Source organism: Macrosteles quadrilineatus, unplaced genomic scaffold (genome assembly GCF_028750875.1).
Source record: "Macrosteles quadrilineatus isolate MER2022 unplaced genomic scaffold, UCM_ALF_1.0 Scaffold_1__1_contigs__length_201487025, whole genome shotgun sequence".
NCBI classification, from domain to species: Eukaryota; Metazoa; Arthropoda; class Insecta; order Hemiptera; family Cicadellidae; genus Macrosteles; species Macrosteles quadrilineatus.
Window position 1 is genome coordinate 166,585,718 of NW_026542594.1, and position 21,988 is coordinate 166,607,705.

General features: G+C 35.9%; 1 protein-coding gene across 3 annotated transcripts in view; it reads right to left on the reverse strand.

Annotated features, from left to right (window-relative positions):
* LOC128989188 (metabotropic glutamate receptor 4) overlaps positions 1-21,988 on the reverse strand; it is a 45,240-nt gene that overhangs the window by 8,065 nt on the left and 15,187 nt on the right. For all 3 annotated transcript variants that reach the window (XM_054411070.1, XM_054411061.1, XM_054411065.1), the window contains exons 2-4: positions 14,797-15,032; positions 2,313-2,432; positions 947-1,165 (exon numbers count right to left, since the gene is read on the reverse strand). In XM_054411070.1, coding sequence (XP_054267045.1) covers positions 947-1,165; positions 2,313-2,432; positions 14,797-15,012 — 555 coding nt within the window. In that variant the 5' untranslated portion in view covers positions 15,013-15,032. The remainder of the gene's footprint in view (positions 1-946; positions 1,166-2,312; positions 2,433-14,796; positions 15,033-21,988) is intronic.

The following is a 21,988-nucleotide window of genomic DNA, read 5'->3' on the forward strand; positions in this document are numbered from 1 at the left end:
CAGAATATTTCAAATTAAAACATTTAAAGATTATTTCTTTTTTACAGTTGATTTCAAGATTCTTCAATTCATATAGTGGGTAGTGAAGCCACATATTAAAACTAAGCTTTCGAATGCATGGTTTGAGAACTGTAGATTTTGAAGCAATACAACAAAAAATATGTAGACAATTAATATTTTTTATATTTTGACACAAAGAAATATTATTCCAGTTCCAGCATGAGAGTCAGCTGTGATTCAGGAAGTAACTAAACAAGAGTCAATTAATAAAGTGATAGGATCAGCTGTGAAAGTGATCCTACCAGCTGATTGTGTGGGAAGTAGTAGCTATTATGCAAATGTGGCAGCAATCTGCTGAGAGATTATGTTTACAACGCAAAATAACACTGTTTAGGCTAACTGAACACTTGTTTTGGGCTGACATTTTGCTTCAGGGGAACTCCTTTGGTTACTTGCTTTAGTTATGTAAAGTATGTGGTTAAATCTCATTGACAAACTGAGAACAAGAACAAGAACTGAGAAAAATTCCAACGGCTTGTTAATGGAATCATTTGGTACTGGATGGGCAGTTCGTGACAGTTTGTGCTTCTATTATAAGTCTATAATTATAAGTATGCTTCTATATACTATTATAAGTCAAGTGCTTCACACATTACATCGCACAGCTCTTTTTACTAAATCTTCCCAGCATCGCATGTGATGTCCCTTGGCTATCCTTACATTGGTTATGGGGTTAAATTTAAATGTGTCAACAACATTCCAATATGCCTGAAATGTTGTGGGTTTTATTTTAACTTAAGAACGTTAAACCATTGAACGTTACATGAGATTGAACCAGCAGTAATTCTAATATATTCAAAATAACTTTACTTTCTGACTAATATTTTTAACATTCAGTTATTTTTGACGACACTAATTTAGATAGTCAGGTAATCAAATAAACTACCTGGATAACTTTAGGCGGGTTGTTGATTAGCCACTGTGCTCCGATGGCGAGTTGTATGAGGACGGCGAAGAACAGCAACAACGCCTGGTAGGGAGCCGGGAGGTACACCCCTCCATTGAGACTGATCAGGAACACACACTTGACGAGGAGTGTGCTGAACACCAGACTATAGGCCAGACCAGCCCCCAGTCTGACACCAGCGCAAGTCACGACGGTGGGCTGGGCACAACAGATTGATTTAACATATTAATGATTAAGTGGTATTTTAAATGGTTTTTAGATAAAAGTCCAAAACCATTACTTGTTATGCTGACCTAGTGGTCAGAAGGTAGCTGGTACGATCCTAAGAAAAGTCTTAAGCTTCTTGATAGTTTGATACTGGACCCCCTACCCTAATTGCCCTTGATCATTGGGCTTAATAAATTATCCTTTCTCAAATCAGCTGATCTCAGCCGATAGTAAAGCTGTCTGTATTTGATAATAATTTTTCGCTAATCTCTCTCTTAAAACATACACCCTGTTGTCAGGGCCGTCCGATGGGGGGGGGGGGGCAGTTGGGGCAAGCTGCCCCGGGCGCTGCAGCCGAGGGGGCGCCGTACCGCGGCTATTTGTATTAACACAGTATTAAAAATATGCGAATGCGACTAATACTGGAGGGAGTAGGGGGCGCCATGACCATGTTTGCTCCGGGCCCCGCCAACCCTAGGGACGGCCCTGCCTGTTGTGTCAGCTTTGTATCCATTTTAATCTATTTAAACTATAGTAATTTAATCTTTGGATATAGATGCATCTTATGTTGACTTTTTGTTAAAAACAATTAGTGACAAATTTTGGCCCATAGCCCATAATCCCCCCCCCTCACCATAATCCCATAGCCCTTAATGCTTGGGATTGAATCGGCTACCTTCAGATTTGAAATCAGCACTATAACCAAGGTACTCAAACACCCAGACAGTATTTAATTATACAACTCTTAAACCATATTTTAACCATGCATTTTTGAAATTAAAATAAAATGTCATCAACAAAAATTATATGCTGTGGTTTATTTGTTTACTAGATATATTTGAGTTTGAGATGACTAGGGCCTACTAGTTAACTGTTGGTGATATTGCAGCCATAAAATTTCACTACACCTATACAGATTATTTTGATCTCTTAGTTAATAGGTATTTATTGTGTTCAAAAATAAAGATCTGGGCTACCCAAGATTGCAAATAAAAAGTATGTTAGACCAAGATTAAGGATGTTACGTTAACACGTTGGGTGCTGATGACGGGAATTCCCGCCATTGCTTAACATTGAAATAAATGCAATTTTCATGTTCAAACATGTCAACGGCACTTTAAGTGTTAAAGCTAAGTACCTCTGCAGATAGTAACGCAGCTACTGCTGCACACAGGAACAACCCCAGTAGTAACATCTGGCCCAGGAACAGGTGACGCCTGGAGGGTGTCGTTCTCCAAGTCTTGAGCAGAACAAACACCTGGAACAAACACATAGATTTACAGTAACACCAGAAATCTACAACAGTATTACACATACAACATACACAATAGAGGTGGGTTAGGGTGGGAAATTTCTTGATGAGGTCACAACATAGTCCGATGATCCCTTTCTATTTTCTCGCTAAGTTTTTCTTACATATTTAGGTAAATAAATTCTATGAGACAGCGACATTCACATTAGTGTGTATTGCTGAATGAATGCAAGCTGGGTAAGGGGGAGGGGGAGATGATCTGTAGTTTTTTACTGACTAAGATCAGCTGTTCATCAGTCAGTCGGGATAAAAGCTCAAAGATCAAAGACAGCTGGGCAAAATTTCAAAACATCAAAAAGTTACTGACTTTCTCAGGATTGAACCATCAACCTTCAGGAGGTGGGATTAGCACAGACTTGAGGAGGACACAGATAGTTTTCTTTGTAAGTTCTATAAATTGTTGTAACTGACTAGACATGATTGAGGAATGTTAACTTCCACGACAGTTTTCCAACAAAGAAATCATTGTGACTTTTGGCTTGGACTAATCCGTGTAAGATGCTCCTGACGACTGACGTTGCCTTGAAGACGGAGAATTGCGTGAAAAATCAGTGTCTTTCATCTTCCAGACAACACAATCCAACCAAGGAGCTAGAAATATTTCTTCGCAAGACTATATGGTTCTTAGGTTAAAGTATGGATACAGTTGAGAAGAGAAATTAATAAGTTTAAATTCTTTTAAAGGTGACACAAAACTACTTTTAAATACAATATTGTTTTTATTGCCCGTATGCTTTGCTATGCGGCCTTTTGAGAACTAAAAAAATCAACGAGGACGCCAAACCTGCACAAATATCCAGAATATCCTAAAGTTGATGTTCCTCTCATTTATGCTTCTCCACTAGAGCGATTCGCGATTTTACACTTTTATAACGCCTGCAACAAGCAGACGCAAAGCACGTTCAGTACTGTACCGGTATTGCGTTTAGCTTTTAGAAGGCGTGTTTAGTAATACCATTCACTATTGGATACTGAAGTAGACATCCCATGATGGACCGGGTGTCACCAATTTTTTTTATCAAAAAAGAACGTAGTTGTGTCAGCCAGACACAGAATGCGCTAGTGTCTAAACGTCTATTTTATACTGTACCTTATTTTTTGTCGCTTATCAAGCTGATGGGTCGTAACAGTTGCTATAATTCACAATAACTAACTTAATTCCATTAAGGTAAACGCACCAGTAGCTGACAGTATAAGAAACTATACGCACTTAATAATCCGTGGTTTTGAATAAATAGGAACTAAAGAGATATTACGGATTTTATGTGATTCTAAATTTAGTGTAGTTTTCAAATTTGTCATACAAAAAGGGTTTTTTAAATATATTTTATAACATTTTTAAACTTAATTCAACCTTTGTACGTGTTCCAGTGGCTGACAGTGAAAAAAGTGCTTGTACCAGTAGCTGACAGTCAGTTGTCCCAGTAGCTGACACTGGAACTATAATGTACTAGCTGCTAAACCTAAAGGTTTTATAATTTATAAGACGAATAAAATCTAACTTAATAATTAAATTATAAAATCACATAAAACGTTATTAAGAAAATTTATTTTACATATTTTAAAATAAATAATATTTACCTTAAAATATATATACAGGGTGACAAAAAAGTCTGGAAACGGCTTGATATCTTTTTAACTAAATTCGTTTGAAAATTCAAACTTTTCACATCAACTTATATGTATGATAACTACTTTTTGCAAGCATTACCATTTTTTGACCTCTACCAGGGGACGACCCATGAGGAGTAGGTACATAATCTTTGATGTAAGCATAGGTTGATATGCACATCATTTTAAAGGTCTGGTCCAGTGGAGTTCATTGCCGGAAACCGCGTCAAAAAAGGTTCATCCGTTACAAAATGGCGGCTGTCCAAAGTTCTTGCGGAATATACCTACAGAGACCTTAGTATTGGTAAATATATTCAACATTAGCCGGGAAATCTGAAACTCGGTAAAATTTGTTTTGAAGATTTTATAATATTAATCTATGAGCTAGTTGACTTAAAAATACAGTTTCAGCTCTCAAGCTAATGTTTAATACGAGTATTTACCAATACTAAGGCCTGTGCGGGTATATTCCACAAGAACTTTGGACAGCCGCCATTTTGTAACGGATGAACCTTTTTTGACGCAGTTTCTGGCAATGAACTCCACTTGACCAGACCTTTAAAATGATATGCATATCAACATATGCTTACATTAAAGATTATGTACCTACTCCTCGTGGGCCGTCCCCTGGTAGAGGTAAAAAAATGATAATGCTTGGAAAAAGTAGTTTTCATACATGTAAGTTGATGTGAAAGGTTTGAATTTTCTAACGGATTTATTTAAAAAGATATTAAACCGTTTCCAGACTTGTTTGTCACCCTGTATATATTTTATATATATTTTAAAAAAATATACATTTTTTAAGATAATTTGGCTTATAAATTAAAAAATTAAAATCATTTTATAAAAATGTGAGATCACATAAATTATAAATAGCATGCAAATTTCGATGGGTGAAACCAATTTAATATTGTGCAAGTAGCAAATATCCCCTGTCAGCTAGTGGAACTTGTATGGCTTTTGTGTACCAAAGCCTGACATTGATATAATTTTAAATCCAAAACCCCTAACGCCCCAATTTTTTCATGAAATTGTCAACAAAGGTATAATTGATAAAAATAATGAGCCTAATCATTAATACTATTTAAGAAATTTAGCGAAATGACAAAAAACTAAACTAACTTTCTTAACAATTTCATTAAGGGAATCGACTAAATGTGATGTGTACGGACAGGGTCGCTTTCAAACCACCACCATTCCGCAAGTATGGGCTAAATTTAACTGATTTTTTTGTAAACAAATCAAGAATAAACATATGTTCTTCTAACAATGCAATCATGTGTAAATATTTTTAAGAGACCACATTATAATGTTAAGAAACTCAAACTGTCAGCTTCTGGAGCACTGTCAGCTACTGGTGCATTTACCTTAGTTTGACTTAGTACAACATACATATACACATACATGCTTGGTACATTTCCCCGCCCTGATTTGGCTGGCTTACTGAATCAAAAATAAATATTTTGACCAATTTAAATTATGAAACTTGAAATCGTGTGTAAAATTGTAGGTTGTAACTTACAAGACTTCAGCACTAGAAAACTGTATGGAAAACTGTACAAGTAGACCATGAAAGTTTTGAAACGGACAAATTTGTTATATATCTTTGTCTATATTGCAATAATCAATATAGTACAATAGTTTATACCGTTGTATAAAGACAATTTTACCGCTTTACTGATTGATCCGTAATATGATTATATTACCATTGAATACTTATAGGCCTAAATAATTCTAATGACACCACGGTTAATGGTACGGATGGTTTAAGTAAACTACAAAAATCTCGAACGTTTATTTAAACGTTTCGCAGAAAAACATTTCGCCGTTTACCAGCGTATGACCAAATCGCACAATTTCTGGCCACCTTTGGCGGATTTTTTACCCAGCCGAAGAGACAGTGCTCGATTTAGGGTTTGATCGAATGACATAATTTATTCAAGGACATCTAGTCGTCGGATTCGGCGGGATAGCAGACAGTCTGGTCCAGTTCGAGTCTCGATTTGTGAGGTTGGTCAACCTGGTGCAACTGCATAGCGATTCCCAGATGATTCACCTCACTTTCGCGCCAAAACTGACCGCTGCTCACTCTCAGAATTTATAATCCATAGAGTAACCAACTTTATAGTATGTGATATTAGTACATATTATACTAATTTTTAATATTGTGTGTGCATTTAATAGCCATGGTTTAAGTAAGTTATAAGTCATAAGAAATGTATTTGACCACATCTACATAAGTTACATTCATTGGTTGTTACGTCAATTACAGTAATAAGTTGCATAAAATATATACAAAGCTCCTTATCCTACATGCCATAAGCTATTTACATTTTACATTTTGTTTGGAAATGCACTCATTATGACCACGACTGCCCGTCAGCAATAAAGGGCAGGTAGTAGTAGCATTTAGATATTAGTAATTTCCAAGAGATTTTTTTTATCACAGGGTCTGACTCAATTTTTAGATGATTCGGCAAAGCAATGAATAGCAGGATTCCGTTATAATATACATGTTATTTTTAATTGGTAGAATGCTTAGGTATCTGAAGATTGAGGCTGTTTCGCAGAGAATATGGTCAAGATCTGGGGGTTGCAAAGATATAGAGAAGTTTTTTTTTAAGTGATCTAAATGATTTAAAATTTTGTAAAGTATAAATAAAACGACACATTTATTTACTATATAGTGCAGTACTAAAACATAATGTGAAGTACGGTTACATGCACATTTCGGCTTCGGCGCAAGACCGAACGTATTACACGTTGTTTCACGATCACTCGATAATTGTATTGATAAAAGATTGGTGTTGTAATCTGATCATGAAGTATCTTAAAACAATATACACTATTAGCAATGCCAGTTTTTTCATACTCCTAAAATAAAATCCTATTAAAATATTGCTAAAACATATTGGAATACCAAACACCAAAGTATTTTAAATCTAACTACCATAGACAATTACTTTGGGATATTCCTTGTCAACTGTTGGTCAAGTTGATCAAAGTCTATTCCAGCCATTGTCATTTTCATTGCGTCCTCAAATATTCTTCCTCTATTGTATGGTTACATAAACGCGTGACTTTAAACCACAAAACACTTTCGTTCCGTGTTCCCATACTTTTAACGAGAGTATACTCAAGGACGTCTCTGCTAATTGGCAATTAATTAGAGAGTTCAGTCACCCATAGACGTAATTAGTTAGGTATTGTAGGTAATTAACTGTAAATTAATTATATTGTGGGTGTATGTGTCAAAAGTATATGAAAATAGTTTAAAATGTATAAATTGTATTGTAATATATTGTCACTAATTTGTTAAATATAATATAATGACGTCATCATGTGGTTAAATGCTTATTACAACAAAACAAAAAGTTAGAAATCTTAGGAAAAGGAAAACCTTACTTTTTATTGAGAGCAAGTAAAATCAAGTCTAGCAAGTCTAAAGCTCAATAATAAGTGTTTTGAAAAAAATCTATTTTAGTTGATTGCTATAGGCCTAATCATTGGTTGAAGAACATCTTAATTAAGAGCTATTATAACGAAATCCTCTTTTTACTATCAAATGCAGGTTTCCAGACTTTATAAATTAATTAAGTTTTCGAACAACCAAACTAGCCGCGGTAATTACTTTTTACCTGACTTCGGTGTTGAATAATCGTCGAGAATACCTAATACACAATGAGTAAATGGCCTAATGCAATTTCAAAAACATCGAAGAACATGTTAAACGGTAATAAAAAACGTGTTTGTCAATTTGTGGCATAATACAAAAGCGGGGCATCCACCCATTCTTTACCCAAATCTCACCAATTCCTCTCGAGTTTCTATGCAGTTTAGTTTCGGATATATGAGACACTTTCACCCCTACAAGTTGTAGCCTACACTTGTGAGGTCCTGAACACATGAATGGTCTATGCGACAGGTGTCCGGGCTATAATCCTCCGGTATGACCGATTACCAAGGATCCTCTTACAAACCGGCCCCGGCGCGGGTGTCGTACACGGTTTTGCCCCCCCCCCCTTCCTTGAGGATGCTCCGTGGCATTCTACACTGGTGCATCGGGTTGCAGAGCACCGTGATGCTAGATATACCATAATTAAGTTGTGTCCACGATAATTGCCATTAAAAAACTATGGTAATTACATAATTGCTCACAAGAAATTATCGTACTCCAAAGGTGTGTATGATAATGCTGCCATGGTGCGAGATAAGCTGTGTGTACGATAATTAACATTAAAACGCGATTATAGTTACATAATTACATACAGGTTATTGTCGTATTCCAAAGATGAGTACGATAGGTGTGAGATAGTTAAATTGTGTACACTAAAATTACCATTGAAATACAATGATACTTACATAATTGCTCATAAGTAATTATCATACTCCATAGAAGTGTACGGTGAACGATGATATTTCCATTGAGATAAACTGCATCTACGATAATTACCATTGCAATACGATGATAGTTACACAAGTACTTACTGAAAAGTATTTTACTCCAACAGTGTGTACGATAATTATTGTCATCGATGTGGGATGATTTAACTTCTGTCTACGATAATTATTACCATTGAAACACAATGATAGTTACATCATTACAAACAAGTTATCAAACTCCAAAGGTGTGTACGATAATATTGCCATTGACGTGAGATACATTGCGAGTACGATAAATCCATTGAAATATGATGATAGTTACACACAAGTAGTTATCGTACTCCAAAGGTGTGGACGATTATTGTGATCGTTTTGTGCTAATTAACTTACTTGTGTCTACCATAATTACCATTTGTATACGATTATTACTTATATACTGTACGATAATTAGTGATTGGAGTGCTCTGAAAATGTCGAATGCTCTGGGTCAGACAAATGTTCTAGCAATTCTTCTGACTTTATCATTAAATTTATGAATGCTAATTTCACTATGTATATTTAATCATGCACTATAACTTAATTGTGGCCATTTAAGCTAATGTGTATTGAGTATTAAAATATCCCTGAGGTACAGACCATCGGTATTAAAACATAGAAGTAACTATAGTTGCAACAAGCAGCAGTTTGGATTACTCAATTACTGAATGCAGGTATTTAAACCATTATAAATATTCAAACGTAAACCGGAGGCTAACAACTCTTGAAAATGAAAACGTAAAAATTAGTCACTAAAAATTTAGCGAAAGACGATGTAGTAAATTATTATATTTCGCCGATCAAATGAACCGTTTCACACAAGAATCAAGAACTTACGTAAGCAAAAAAAAACTTTACGAAATATCCTTAATCCAACCAGTCAGATTTCTGAAACAGAGATTTCCTTTGAGATTTTAATAAATCAGATTCAGCATATCTCAATTTACGATTGACAGCAAAACCAGTTGACAAGATTCCTCAGTCGAACAAAATAAAATACATGTAGAAGCAGGAATATTTGGGCAAATTAGTCTTGCAATGTTGCCAACAAATAAACTCTAATCTCCAAGGCCGACGCTAATGAGTTGATGATTGATGTCTGTGTCTTTGCGAAATTATCTCGAGGGAAGGTTGGCGGCACTGTGAAATGCGATAAATTTAAACGTTTCACCGCGAAAACCTGAAATTATAAAATCATCAGGCGGAATATCTAATGGACTGGATAATCTGTGAAATAAACTCTTCTTCTGTCATCACGTGGCTGCAAATGGCGAAAACAACTGGAAAAGATTTCAAATTGTAAAACAGTTGTTGTTGGATATAGTTTGGGTTTAGAAATATTTTATTTTTAGGATAAAAACGTCAAACCTGCAACTAACATTCATGTAACACGCTTACTGAAGATCAGGATCTTCAGTAATCAAGGATCAAAAGAAGTGTTAGCTACGAATACTTTTGACTACTTATGGATTTCGAACCTAATGGTTTGTTAATCAAAATATACAGGTGATAGACTACATTTATTTTACGAGATATCAATTCTGAGGTGTCTGAACTGATCGTAAAACCACACATCAAACTGTTATAAAACAAACTAAATAAAACAACAAAACTAGAAGATTTTCAAGTCGAGAAATAGTGCAGCGTAGCGCGAACGAATGAAATTCATAATAATCCAAACAAATGGACCTGCTTTCGTAATTTTTGTCATCTAGGACTTGACTAGGAGCAATGAATAACTAATTTAATATCCGCAACTAAATCTGACAGCTGTTAGATGAAGCAATTCTCTAGCTGCAGAAGGATTAAATACACACAGCTGAGGTATCAGGAGGTTCATCGGAAATTCCTCCGTTCCACAATCCAGAATGTTTCGGGGAAAAGATTACATCTGGATTGTCGGGGAACCTCCATCTTAATTGGGGACCAAAGTCGATTGAAAATTATCACGCTTAGATTTCGGAGTAATGAAACTGAAGCTTTTCTTGTTAGATGAAGATGACTTGAAATAGACCAATTATGTTAGACAGTGGAAATGACAACAAAGTGTACACTACTACCTAAATTATATAGGTTAATCCTGGAGGAAAAAATGGATCAAATAAAACGTTTGGTCCCTCAGGGTATTAATACTAGTACCCTTAGTACTAGTATTAACAGTACGACCAGAGTAAATTGAACAAAACTCATTCTTTATTGAGGCTAATTTTGGTCCTAATGGTTAACCTCTGCAAAAATAATAATAATAACAAAACAATAACAAAAATAAAATAATGTTTCTAATGGAGTCAATTGCATACTCATCAAAGTTATATTTGATTTGACAATTGAGTCAAATCAGCGTATCAGCGTCAAGTATGAAAAACGTCAAATTATCATAAATCAAACAAAAACCCAGTTTGGTATTAATATGACACGTAACAAAGAAGTGAATTTTATTTAAAGTTGCTGGGAATTTTTACGGGTACATGAACGACTGAGAACAATTGAGTCAAATCAGCGTATCAGCGTCAAGTATGAAAAACGTCAAATTATCATAAATCAAACAAAAACCCAGTTTGGTATTAATATGACACGTAACAAAGAAGTGAATTTTATTTAAAGTTGCTGGGAATTTTTACGGGTATATACAAATTTAGGACAAGAATTAAATCGAATTTACTTGGAAAACTTAATAAAATTACTGTAGTTAATGGTGTCGTTTATTTGGTTAATTAACTGTAAAATACAATACTTATGCGATAAATTTGAGTATGTTGAGGACGGCAATTTTTTAAAGCCCAACAATCTAATTATGTGGTAGGTCTATATAATACCATTAGAGACTTAAACGACTGGTATTACTGAAGTATTTGCCTAATTCTTTTGTTTAGTTTAAGTAGAAGAAAAAAAGTTTAGTTTAGTTTACTGTAAAGTGTTCGATCGTTTAGTCTTATTATACATTATTAAAACGTTCAGAATTTACTTTTTAAATGCAAATCTAGATTTCGTACAGTTATATCGGGATAAAGGATTGCATCCGTTGTTTTAATCACAGTCCAATTTTTTTCACACCACAATGTAGTGATCGTGGCTTGAAAAGAATTGGACCATTTTCATTATATTTTTAATCGCAATCATAAGACTGTGTAAGTGCTTACTCTATTCATAAAACAAAGTCATGAATATTGATAAAGTATGATCTATTCATTTTCTATGTATCCTTTTTAACTATACTAGTATGGTACTGTAGTTTACAACTCAAAAGTTAATTTTCAAATCTACTCTTGTTGGAAATTTCTAAATTTTGAAACTGTAAGTCTTAAATTTTCAGGAGGGTTTCTTCCTTCAGGATTTGTCAATTAACTCCACTCAATTCAGCCACACAAATTAATACTCTGAAATTTTAATAGAAAAGGTTGCAATAGCGAAATAATCTCAGCTGACTAACAATACACATAAACGCTTGCTAACTCGTCCAATTACAAACTGAGGAAACTACCAACAACACATTCTCATGTCGGCGCTGTCTTTACACCAATGAGGAGGAAGCAGAAACGATCGTCCAAATAAAGGAAGTGCTCTGTACGGAGTGCGGACAGAGAGTAACGATTTCGCGGATCCGGACCATAGAGGAAGGAGAATCGCGCGAACCAGTGACCTAATTAATTATCCTTGACAGATCAATTATTGCTCTGTGTGTGCGGTCTTGAATTTGAACGTGATCCGCATTTAATTGTAACGTCGAATTGAATTGTTCGAGTAAAGAGTTTCTAAACTTTACACTTTCTTCTGTTTAGTTTGAGAATCCTTGAATGTTTTTTTAGTAATACCTTTGTCTAATGGATACTGAAGGTAATACTGTACTTGTTGCCTTTGGATGTAATTCTAGAAACATCCGAAAATAAAATCAAGGGTTAGACTTGATGAGATTAAACAAGTAAGTGCGTGAATAGAACCTCTATCCAAAAAATTCTATTTTAAAGAGTATTTGTAAAGGTCCACTAAGAGATAGTTTGGTAAACATACACTTTAAAAAGTGTCTCATAAAATAGGCTACTACACAGGAACATCTATTATTGGCTGCAGATGTTTAATTAGGCATGTGCCGCTTTTCTAGTCAATCAAAATAATATATACACATAAGGATAAAGTACACTCGGTCTAGTCCAAGAGATAGCGACCAAAAGAGGCACAATTTGCATTCCAGTAAAAATTCTAGGTCTCTAATCTTGAATTCTTGAGTGGCCATCTTAAAACAACCAAGTCTGTTACCCAAAAATTCTATTAAATTTTTATAAAATGTCTCAAATTGTCCTATTGGAATATCCTTGTGACCAAGAGCTAAATCCAGCATACCAACTTGTGAATTTCATCACATATAAAATCGGGTGTTTCAAATAAACACTGAATTTGATTAGAGAACATGTTGATTTATGTATGTTTTGCACGTATATTTCAGATGGGAACTCCACCAACATGTAACCTTAAGACTTTTATTTTGTATCCTTTTGGTTCAGTTTTTATTACTAATGGATGAATGTTTTACATGACTGATTTAACTTTTCTTAAGGTCCAGATTGTAATGATCTAAAAGTATAAAAATCGCACTTCTTTTTTATACCTTTCCTTTACAGACCTTTCGTATCTCTTTGATATAAAGCTTAAATAGGTACGATTTTAAGATTGCGACAATGTAATCTACAACGACACGTTGTTTGTTTACATTACCTGATCTTCTTGACCTCTTGGTGACCGATCTCACCAATAAACGCCGAAAACTCGGCTCACTCATTAGTTTTTCATTTACAACTAGCTGTGTGCCCGTTCTACGCATGGGGTTCTTATCATAGTCAGTTAAAACCTCTGTTACAATCACCCACTGCAGTTTTGATTTTTTACTTTACACTTTACACAACCACCATTGAAGCGCCGTCAATGAGTGGAACCTTGTTTCTAAGCTATTGGCGACGATCATTAATAAATTTAAGTTTCCCAGCCCTATACAACAGTGATTCAATGTCTTCTTTCTGGTTATCAAAACTCCAGAACAACTTTATACACAAAGAATCTCTGGTTCCTGACCTAGATGATGCCTAGTTATTTAATGTAATTTACGGTTACTATATTATTCCACTTGCGATTAATTAAATCCTTTACAGTATGTAAGAAAAACGTTTTTAATCTCACTTGGATGGGATTTGCCTTCAAACGTGATCGGAAATGGTTGCGGTATTTGTAAACAACATTTGTAAACATATCAGTTACAGCTAGATAAAATAATCTTGATCCGAACAGCTGTTCGTTATTTCATAGATGATTATGTGATAAAAATTAGACGAAAACTTGACAAAAATCGCACAAAATTGCATTTTTGAACGTCCTTAATTTTATTTTCAAAGTAGTGAGGTCATATTTTAATGGCTAAAGACACTCTCGCCAATTCAGTGAATACATTAAAATGACTTGGATCTTGATAGGTACTCTCGTTTTCCTGGAGAAGATTGCGTAAAATGCCATCTTGAGTGTTACAGACAGACAGACAGACAGACAGACAGCAATTTAGATGAGACTTGTTTCGGCTTCTTTAATGTATAAAACGTAAAAATAACCTAAAAATTTATGATTCTGAGCAATGTACAGACAAAACTCTAATTTTATTTATATAGATTTCAATAAACATTCAAAGTGTGTCCAACTGCGTTGTTTTAAACTCTGCATAAACAAGACAACTTAGAATGACGTTATCCTCGGTAGTTAGTGATGGTCCTTCTTTAGTAAACAACTACAACGAATATACTACCTATTAATAATGTTTAGAAAGCGCAACCATTCACAATTCAAAAATAATATTTGCTTACAAACTCTCCCTCCCGATTTTAACTCTTTGACCCAGAGGGTCTGTGGACACCTTACCACTGCAACTGGGTACAACCCTTAAACTCATGTGAATCTGCCACACAGTTCATACCTAAAAGTCTATATGATTTTTTATAAAAGTCTACCCTTTTCGTATTTTATGAGTTTCAAAAACTAGCCTAACCACCGCCACTGGATGCATACCTTAAACTCAAATCCGTCCCACAGTTAATACCCAAACGTCTATCTGTTTTTTTCTGCTGAAAATGAACACACCGTTTTTGTATTTTATGAGTTTCTAAAAGTAACCTTACCACCACCACTGAGTACATCCATTAAACTGCTCTAAATCTGTCCCACAGTTCATGCCCAAACGTCTATCTGTTTTTCTGTTACAAATATACACACCCTTTTAGATTTTTTCTGAGTTTCCAAAACTAACCTCAAAGAGGGCGATGAGTATCATGGTAAGGGATGAGAAGATGAGGAGCGGCGCCACCCACATGTCCCTCCGCAGATACCCCGTGGCGGGGGGCAGAGGGGGTGGGTCCGAGGACGCAGGGCTGCTGAGGGGGGTGGGCACCAAGAAGTACTCGGTCGTCAGCTCCAGCCGCCCCTGGGAGGCGTTCATCGCCCCCTCCAGGCTCCCCATCATCATCTCACTGCCGTAGTCGTCATCTGGAACATAAGGGTAAAACTCAGCAAGGGAGTCATACACAGTCTGATGTCAAAGTTAAAAGGGAACGAAGTTAAAAGGGGGTGGGTCGCCGGATTTCTACCCCCGGATATTTACCCCCATGAAAAAACGCCTACGTCACTTTGACGTCACATGTATGGGGGTAGATTTCCGGCCGCGAACTTTTAGGATGGATAAATTATTATATATTCAATCAACTCGAATTTCACGGTTTACTTAACAGTTGCAATTAATCAAAATGCTAATAAACCTGACACCGGAACTTTACCCCCGGAAATCTACCCCCAGACATCCACCCCCGGACATCTACCCCCGGACATCTACCCCCGGACATTTACCCCCAGACATCTACCCCCGGAAATTTACCCCAGACATCTACCCCCGGACATCTACCCCCAGACATCTACCCCCGGACATCTACCCCCGGACATTTACCCCCAGACATCTTCCCCCGGATATCTACCCCCGGAAATCTACCCCCAGAATTATACCCCCAGTGGTCAAATCATAAATGTCCGACCCCGGAATTATTTATTTCCGACCCCCGGAAATTTACCCCCTGTGCTACACTACATATCAGCCAATATTCACTGTTGTAGTTGATTTTAGTAATTGGTTTATAAAAATAATCAATGGCTCTTCGTTTAATGATTACCCTCTAATCTATATATTTAATACACAGTTGTAACACTGTTTTCTCAGTAATTACTGGACCGATCTACAAGATTTATGTCTCAAATTAAAGGGGATAGTGTGTAGATTTGCCGAACTTCCTTAGAATTTACGTTTTTTCTAAGGGCTACGACCTACAGCCCTTTAAAGGTCGAGTCAATACAATTCTTATTGAAGAATTTAATACACAGTTTATAAATTATTCGTCAGCTGTTTTAATGTTTGTCAGACATTTGTTATTATTTTTATAACCTCACTTTCAGTATGCAATTATTAAACTTGGAGTTTCTGTTTATAAACACACGATTTTGATCAAGGAAAGTGTATTTGTTAACTTATTTTTTAAATGTTTTTGTTTTCCTGCAAAGTGATCTGAAGGAAAATGGTAATTGAGTTTAAGTTTGAGTATGGAATGTGAAATAATACCAATAGTAGGGAACGGAAACTTATTGTTTTGATCAATATAATTTATTCTCTACGCCCACCAGAATAATCATGGGGAAATCCGCTTGCAAGTTGTACATATAATTGCTAATGAGTGGGAAACATACAAACATTTTATAGTAGGTGACGAATCTTACTCAAGATCAGTGTTAGACGTTCAGTGGTACCAAACTTTACCTTCTCAAGATGGCGAGTACGCTGGGATACGTGGAACTACAATATATCAGTGAATTTTTTTTCAAGTACACAGGGAAGTTGCTTGAGAAACTGTGACTTACCATTCGGTTCTGGCGAAGAAGTATGTGACTTGATGTTTAATGGTAATGTTGACTCGGGTCATTATAGCGTTATAAAACTTTATCATTAACCCCAGGGTGTGAAAAGTACAAAAAGAAAAAGAAAAGGTAATCATTAACCGGGCCTAAAGAGACATACCGAACGAAAAAAATTGTAGAGAACCATCGAACTAAAAAGATAAAGAGCGATGTTGGTGTAAAATGTGCTCTGGGAGTCCCTACAAAAAAAAACTCTTTTGAATTGGGGTCGTTAGATTGGATTTGTCACTACTTCAAATCTATGAATTTCGAGTCAGAACAGACTAACTGGGACACAGAAATGTTTTAGTTTTCCTGCAAAGTGATCTGAAGGAACGTGATAATTGAGTTTAAGTTTGAGTATGGAATGTGAAATAGTACCCATATAAGGGGACGGAAACTTATTGTTTTGATCAATATAATTTATTCTCTATAGCCACCAGAACAATCATAGTGAAATCCGCTTGCAAGTTGTACAGATAATTGCTAATGATTGGTAAACATACAAACATTTTATCGTAAGTGATTCATCTTACTCAAGATCGGTGTTCGACATCCAAATTTTACCTTCTCGAGATGGCGAGTACGCTGGGATATTTGGAACTACAATTTATCAGTGAACTATACCCTAACTATATTTTTTCGAGTAGGCCTACACAGGGAAGTTGCTTGAGAAACTGTGACTTACGATTTCGGTTCTGGCGAAGAAGTATCTGACTTGATGTTTGGCAATGTTGACTCGGGTCATTATAGCGTTACACAACTTTATCATTAACCCCAGGATGTGAAAAGTACAAAAAGAAAAAGAAAAGGTAATCATTAACCGGGCGTAAAGAGACATACAGAACGAAAAAAAATGTAGAGAACCATCGAACTAAAAAGGTAAAGAGCAGTGATGGTGTTAAATGTGCTCCGGAGGTCCCTTCTAAAAATACCAATTTTTTGAATTGGGGTCGTTAGATTGGATTTGTCAGTACTGCAAATCTATGAATTTTGATTGAGTCAGAACAGACTAACTGGGACACAAATATTTTTTTCTTATGTTGTCACAAGGGGAAGGTATAATGAACTCCTTATCAACATTTTGAGTTTAAGGAAAATCTTATCAACAGCGACTATAAAAAAGTATTAAGGGTCAAAAGAGACAAAAAACTATTTGAGTAAAATATAATACAAATCTGCATTTGAAATGGCCAGTTCTAAGTCTCACTTGAATCAACATCTTTCTGGTAGTGGTAGTCTACATAGTTTTAAAATCCACGACTCCTTTTCCATCAAATTGGACCATGAATACCCTCTAACATTGAACAAAGTATGACCAAAGTTATATATACGACGTAAACACAGCTTTTACTCACAGTATGGGTCAAAGATTCGTGTAATGTGACCAACTGCTGATGCGTGATTTACATGTAGGCTAAGTGACTATCTTTATTCCATACAACAAATGTAATGAAAAAAAACGACGAATATAGGACTATACTTGAACAAATTATCTAAATATCATAAATAGCTGCTTATTAGGTTATCAGCATTGCCCAGTTCATATACTATTTATTTTTCAAATGAAACTCGAATTAATATAAAACATTCATTTGGTTAAAATAATATATCGGTTTGATTAACATGAAATAGTTTATACAGGCAAACTATCAGTTCTATTTCATGTAAAAATTAAACAACCCCTAAATAAAATACAAAGCTAAACAGTATTTGTTAATTATTATTTCTTTTATTGCTGACAATATTCCCGTGGCGGAGCACGGGTGGTTAACTAGTATCTAATATTAAGCATGTGATATGTCGTTGTCTTGTTTAATGTCATCTATCTTCCCAATTCATTAAGCTGTAACTGATTTAGGTGTCATTTTTAAGCTTAAGATTCAGTGCAACGCAAATGGTAATTAAAAAGGATATTTTGATAAAGGGCTCCAAAAGTTTAACCCATAAGCATTTGATTTATTTTCAGACAGTGATTTAAATGGTTAACCAATTTTCACATACACTCATAGCTAACGGCACATGTACGGGCGCAGATCGTGAAATTTAAAACATATCACTGAAGGAGGTTATTTTCTGACTACTAGTGGTAAAAATGCAATTAAATGTTGATAAAAAGCCTGCCACAGGTTTATTAATGAATTATAATTTTTTCACTATCAATTACCTCCTAGTAATACGAAATAGCATAATCCCTATGTCGTAGACACTATCCGGAGTTTTACATTGGCTAAAAAGTCTAGTTCTTTACACAAATAATTAACCGTAAAAAATAAAACATAAACATATTTTATGATTGGTTCTGGTTGTCAATGCTGGTTGTGAAATAACGGAGAATAATGTAAAAGAATAAAATTGGATATTTCGGGATAGGGAAGGTATTTTTACCTCATGTTTCTTTTGGTTTTACGAATTTATTTTAATGAAATTAGAGTTTAGTATGAACATTGCTTAAAATTATATATTTTTTGTTCATTTTTACGTTTCATACATTAAAGAAGCCATAACAAGTCTTTATCTCAATTTCTGTCTTGTCTGTCAAGGCCCAGAAGGCATTTTACGTGGCCTTCTTCTCAAAAACTAGAGCATCGATCGTGATTCGATTTAAATAGTCTTTGGATTCGGTGGTTGACACGAGTAACTTAAGCCATTAAAATATGGCCTCACTACTTTTGGATTAAAATAAATTTTGTTCAAACCCCCAATTTTTTGCATTTTTGTCAAGTTTAGGCTACTCCTAATGTTTACCAGTAATTTATGAAACAAGTTTCTACGCCCAGCCGTTCTCTCAAATTAGTGGGGACAAAGTTTCCAATTAAATATTTAGAATCCCCCATGTTAATCTTATGGGAGAAACTCCAACTTTGATGGCCTGTGGGGCAAAGCCCGAGGATTTTTATTACAGGAATTTGTGAAAGGGGGCGTCTACACAAAAAATACTTTATTTTGACACGTCGTTTGTAAAAATCCGTCCATTATTAACGGAGGAGTAGTGTTTTGTAGAAATCGCCTTCACGTATTATATATAAGGATACTAATAATTTGTTTGGAGAATACGACATCAATGAAATAACGAACAGCTGTGAAAGGTGAAAAGCTGGATAAAGATGATTTTTTCTAGCTGTCACTGGAAATTTGTTATTACATTTTGTTTACAAATACTGCAACCATTTTCGATCACGTTTTGTAATAATATCAAAAACCAAGTAAGATTAAAAACGTTGTGACTCACGTAAATAAACGTATCAAATAAATCGTAAGTGCAATAATATGTAACTAGTGTACATGTTGCTCGAATTCGAGCAATTTCGAAGTATTAAAGGAGCTATTTCAAAATGAATAACAATGAATATTTAAAATGAGTTTAAATGAGCCAACTCAAAGATTACCAGTGTGTAACGTTGGTTAGTCTATGGTGTAACTAAACCCATATTTATCTTCGTTATTGATAAACCTAAAGCATTCGTCCGGCCGGTTTTCTCCTTCTCAAAATGCCTCGCTGTACAGGCAACACAGGTTATTGATAGAGGCCAATTGAGAACGAAAAGTCGTTTTGGGGTAGTGTGCCATCTCTTGTTTACAGTTGCAGACGATCTATTCTGGTTTTCAACCTGACTTAAAAATTGAACTGATTAGTAATCTGCTCACATTTCACCTTTAAAACTGTTACTGTATAGTGTGAAAGTTGGTCAACCATTGGAAGCACCTTCTAGGAATTAATCAAAGGCTTAAGCCCCGTGTACACGTAGCTAGTTTACTAGCAGCTAGTATTCGCAGCTAGCACTAGCTGGGCACACTAGCGCGAAAATTCCCATCTACACGTGGCTAGTTATTAGCGCTTATTATTAGCGCTAGTCATGTAGAAGTGAAGTGTTCATTGGTCGCAATAGTCATTTCAGTTTGGCACAAAATGTCTTCTGTTTCCTTTAAATTTTAAGAATTGGTGTACAAGAGTTGTGTTAACATGAACTTAATCTGTGTGGGTTCGAAATTGGATTATGAGGCGAGAATTTCTTGGTGCGTCCAATACTCTTTTAAGAGAACTGGCGTTGGGAGACCAGAGTACTTTAAGTTTTTGAGAATGAATGCTTTAAAGTTTGAAGAACTGTTGAAACTAATCACTCCACTGATTAAGAAAAATGATACTGTGATCACTGGCGTATGGCGAGTGGCAATTAGCACTAGCAGAAGTGCAAATGCTCCGCTAGTACCGCGCTAGTTCGCTAGCGCTAGTGGTCACGTGACCACCCCCACCACTTATTAGCGCTAGTAATATCAAACATGTTCAAAACGACTAGCAGCGAGTAAAATGCTAGCGCGCTAGTAAATTTTTACGCTAGTAGACCGTTTACACGAAGCGAATTTACTAGCGCTAATCAACTAGCTGCTAGTACTAGCCTCGTGTACACGGGGCTTTAGGGGTCAACCTTTTGAAGCCCTATTCAAAGTATCCTTTTTAATTACCATTTTGCTCTGCGCAAGATCTTAAGCTTTAAAATGACACCTCAATCGTAACAATCGGCGAAGTAGGTCGGGTGAAAAAGGATTGTTACAGCTTATTGAATTAGGAAGATAGATAATGTTAAACAAGACAATGACATATCGCATGCTGTATACTGGATATTACAAGACAATGCTTAACCGAAGAGCCGTTGATTTCCGGGGGTAGATGTCTGGGGGTAGATGTCCGGGGGTAGATGTCCGGGGGTAGATGTCCGGGGGTAGATGTCTGGGGGTAGATGTCCGGGGGTAGATTTCCGGGGGTAGATATCCGGGGGTAGATGTCCGGGGGTAGATATCCGGGGGTAAATGTCTGGGGGTAGATATCCGGGGGTAGATTTCCGTGCTATGGCAAATCACTTTATAATCAAACAATTACATGTTGATTATTTAATAATATATTGGGGGTAAATTTCCAGTCGCGTGCTGTTTCTCGACCGTGTATAGGCCCCGCCCCTCGTGACGTCAAAATGACGTAGGCGTTTTTTCATGGGGGTAAATATCCGGGGGTAGAAATCCGCTACCCCAAGGGGGTTATATCCGGAAAATTGGGTTCACGTCCCTGTAATCATGAATGACAATTTAGTAATTGGTGATGTCATAACTTTATGCTTCAGAGCCCAAATCAGTCTACTGAGTCTGGAAGATGGTCAGAGGGTCCCAGGCTTAAAACTTACCAGAAAATCCTTGACCTATTTTGGTATGCGAGGACTGAGTGTGTCCCCGTCCTACTATCATTGAGTATGTTGTCTTAAAAGTCGTAAATAAAATTCTTCTCTTAAGCAAGGAAAAATGTCCCCGAGACTGAGTACAAGTTTAGGCTTCTAGTGCGTGTGTGCTGTTTAGTACTGCATTTTACATCCCTCTTTTGGCATTTATTATTAAACATTTGGTGCTCCTGCTTTTTACACAAATAGTTTGCACTGCATGCAAAGACTGTAAAGAAGATATGCGTCGTACTGTTGCTGTATTGTGTATCTTCAGGTCTAGTCATACAATTATTTAAT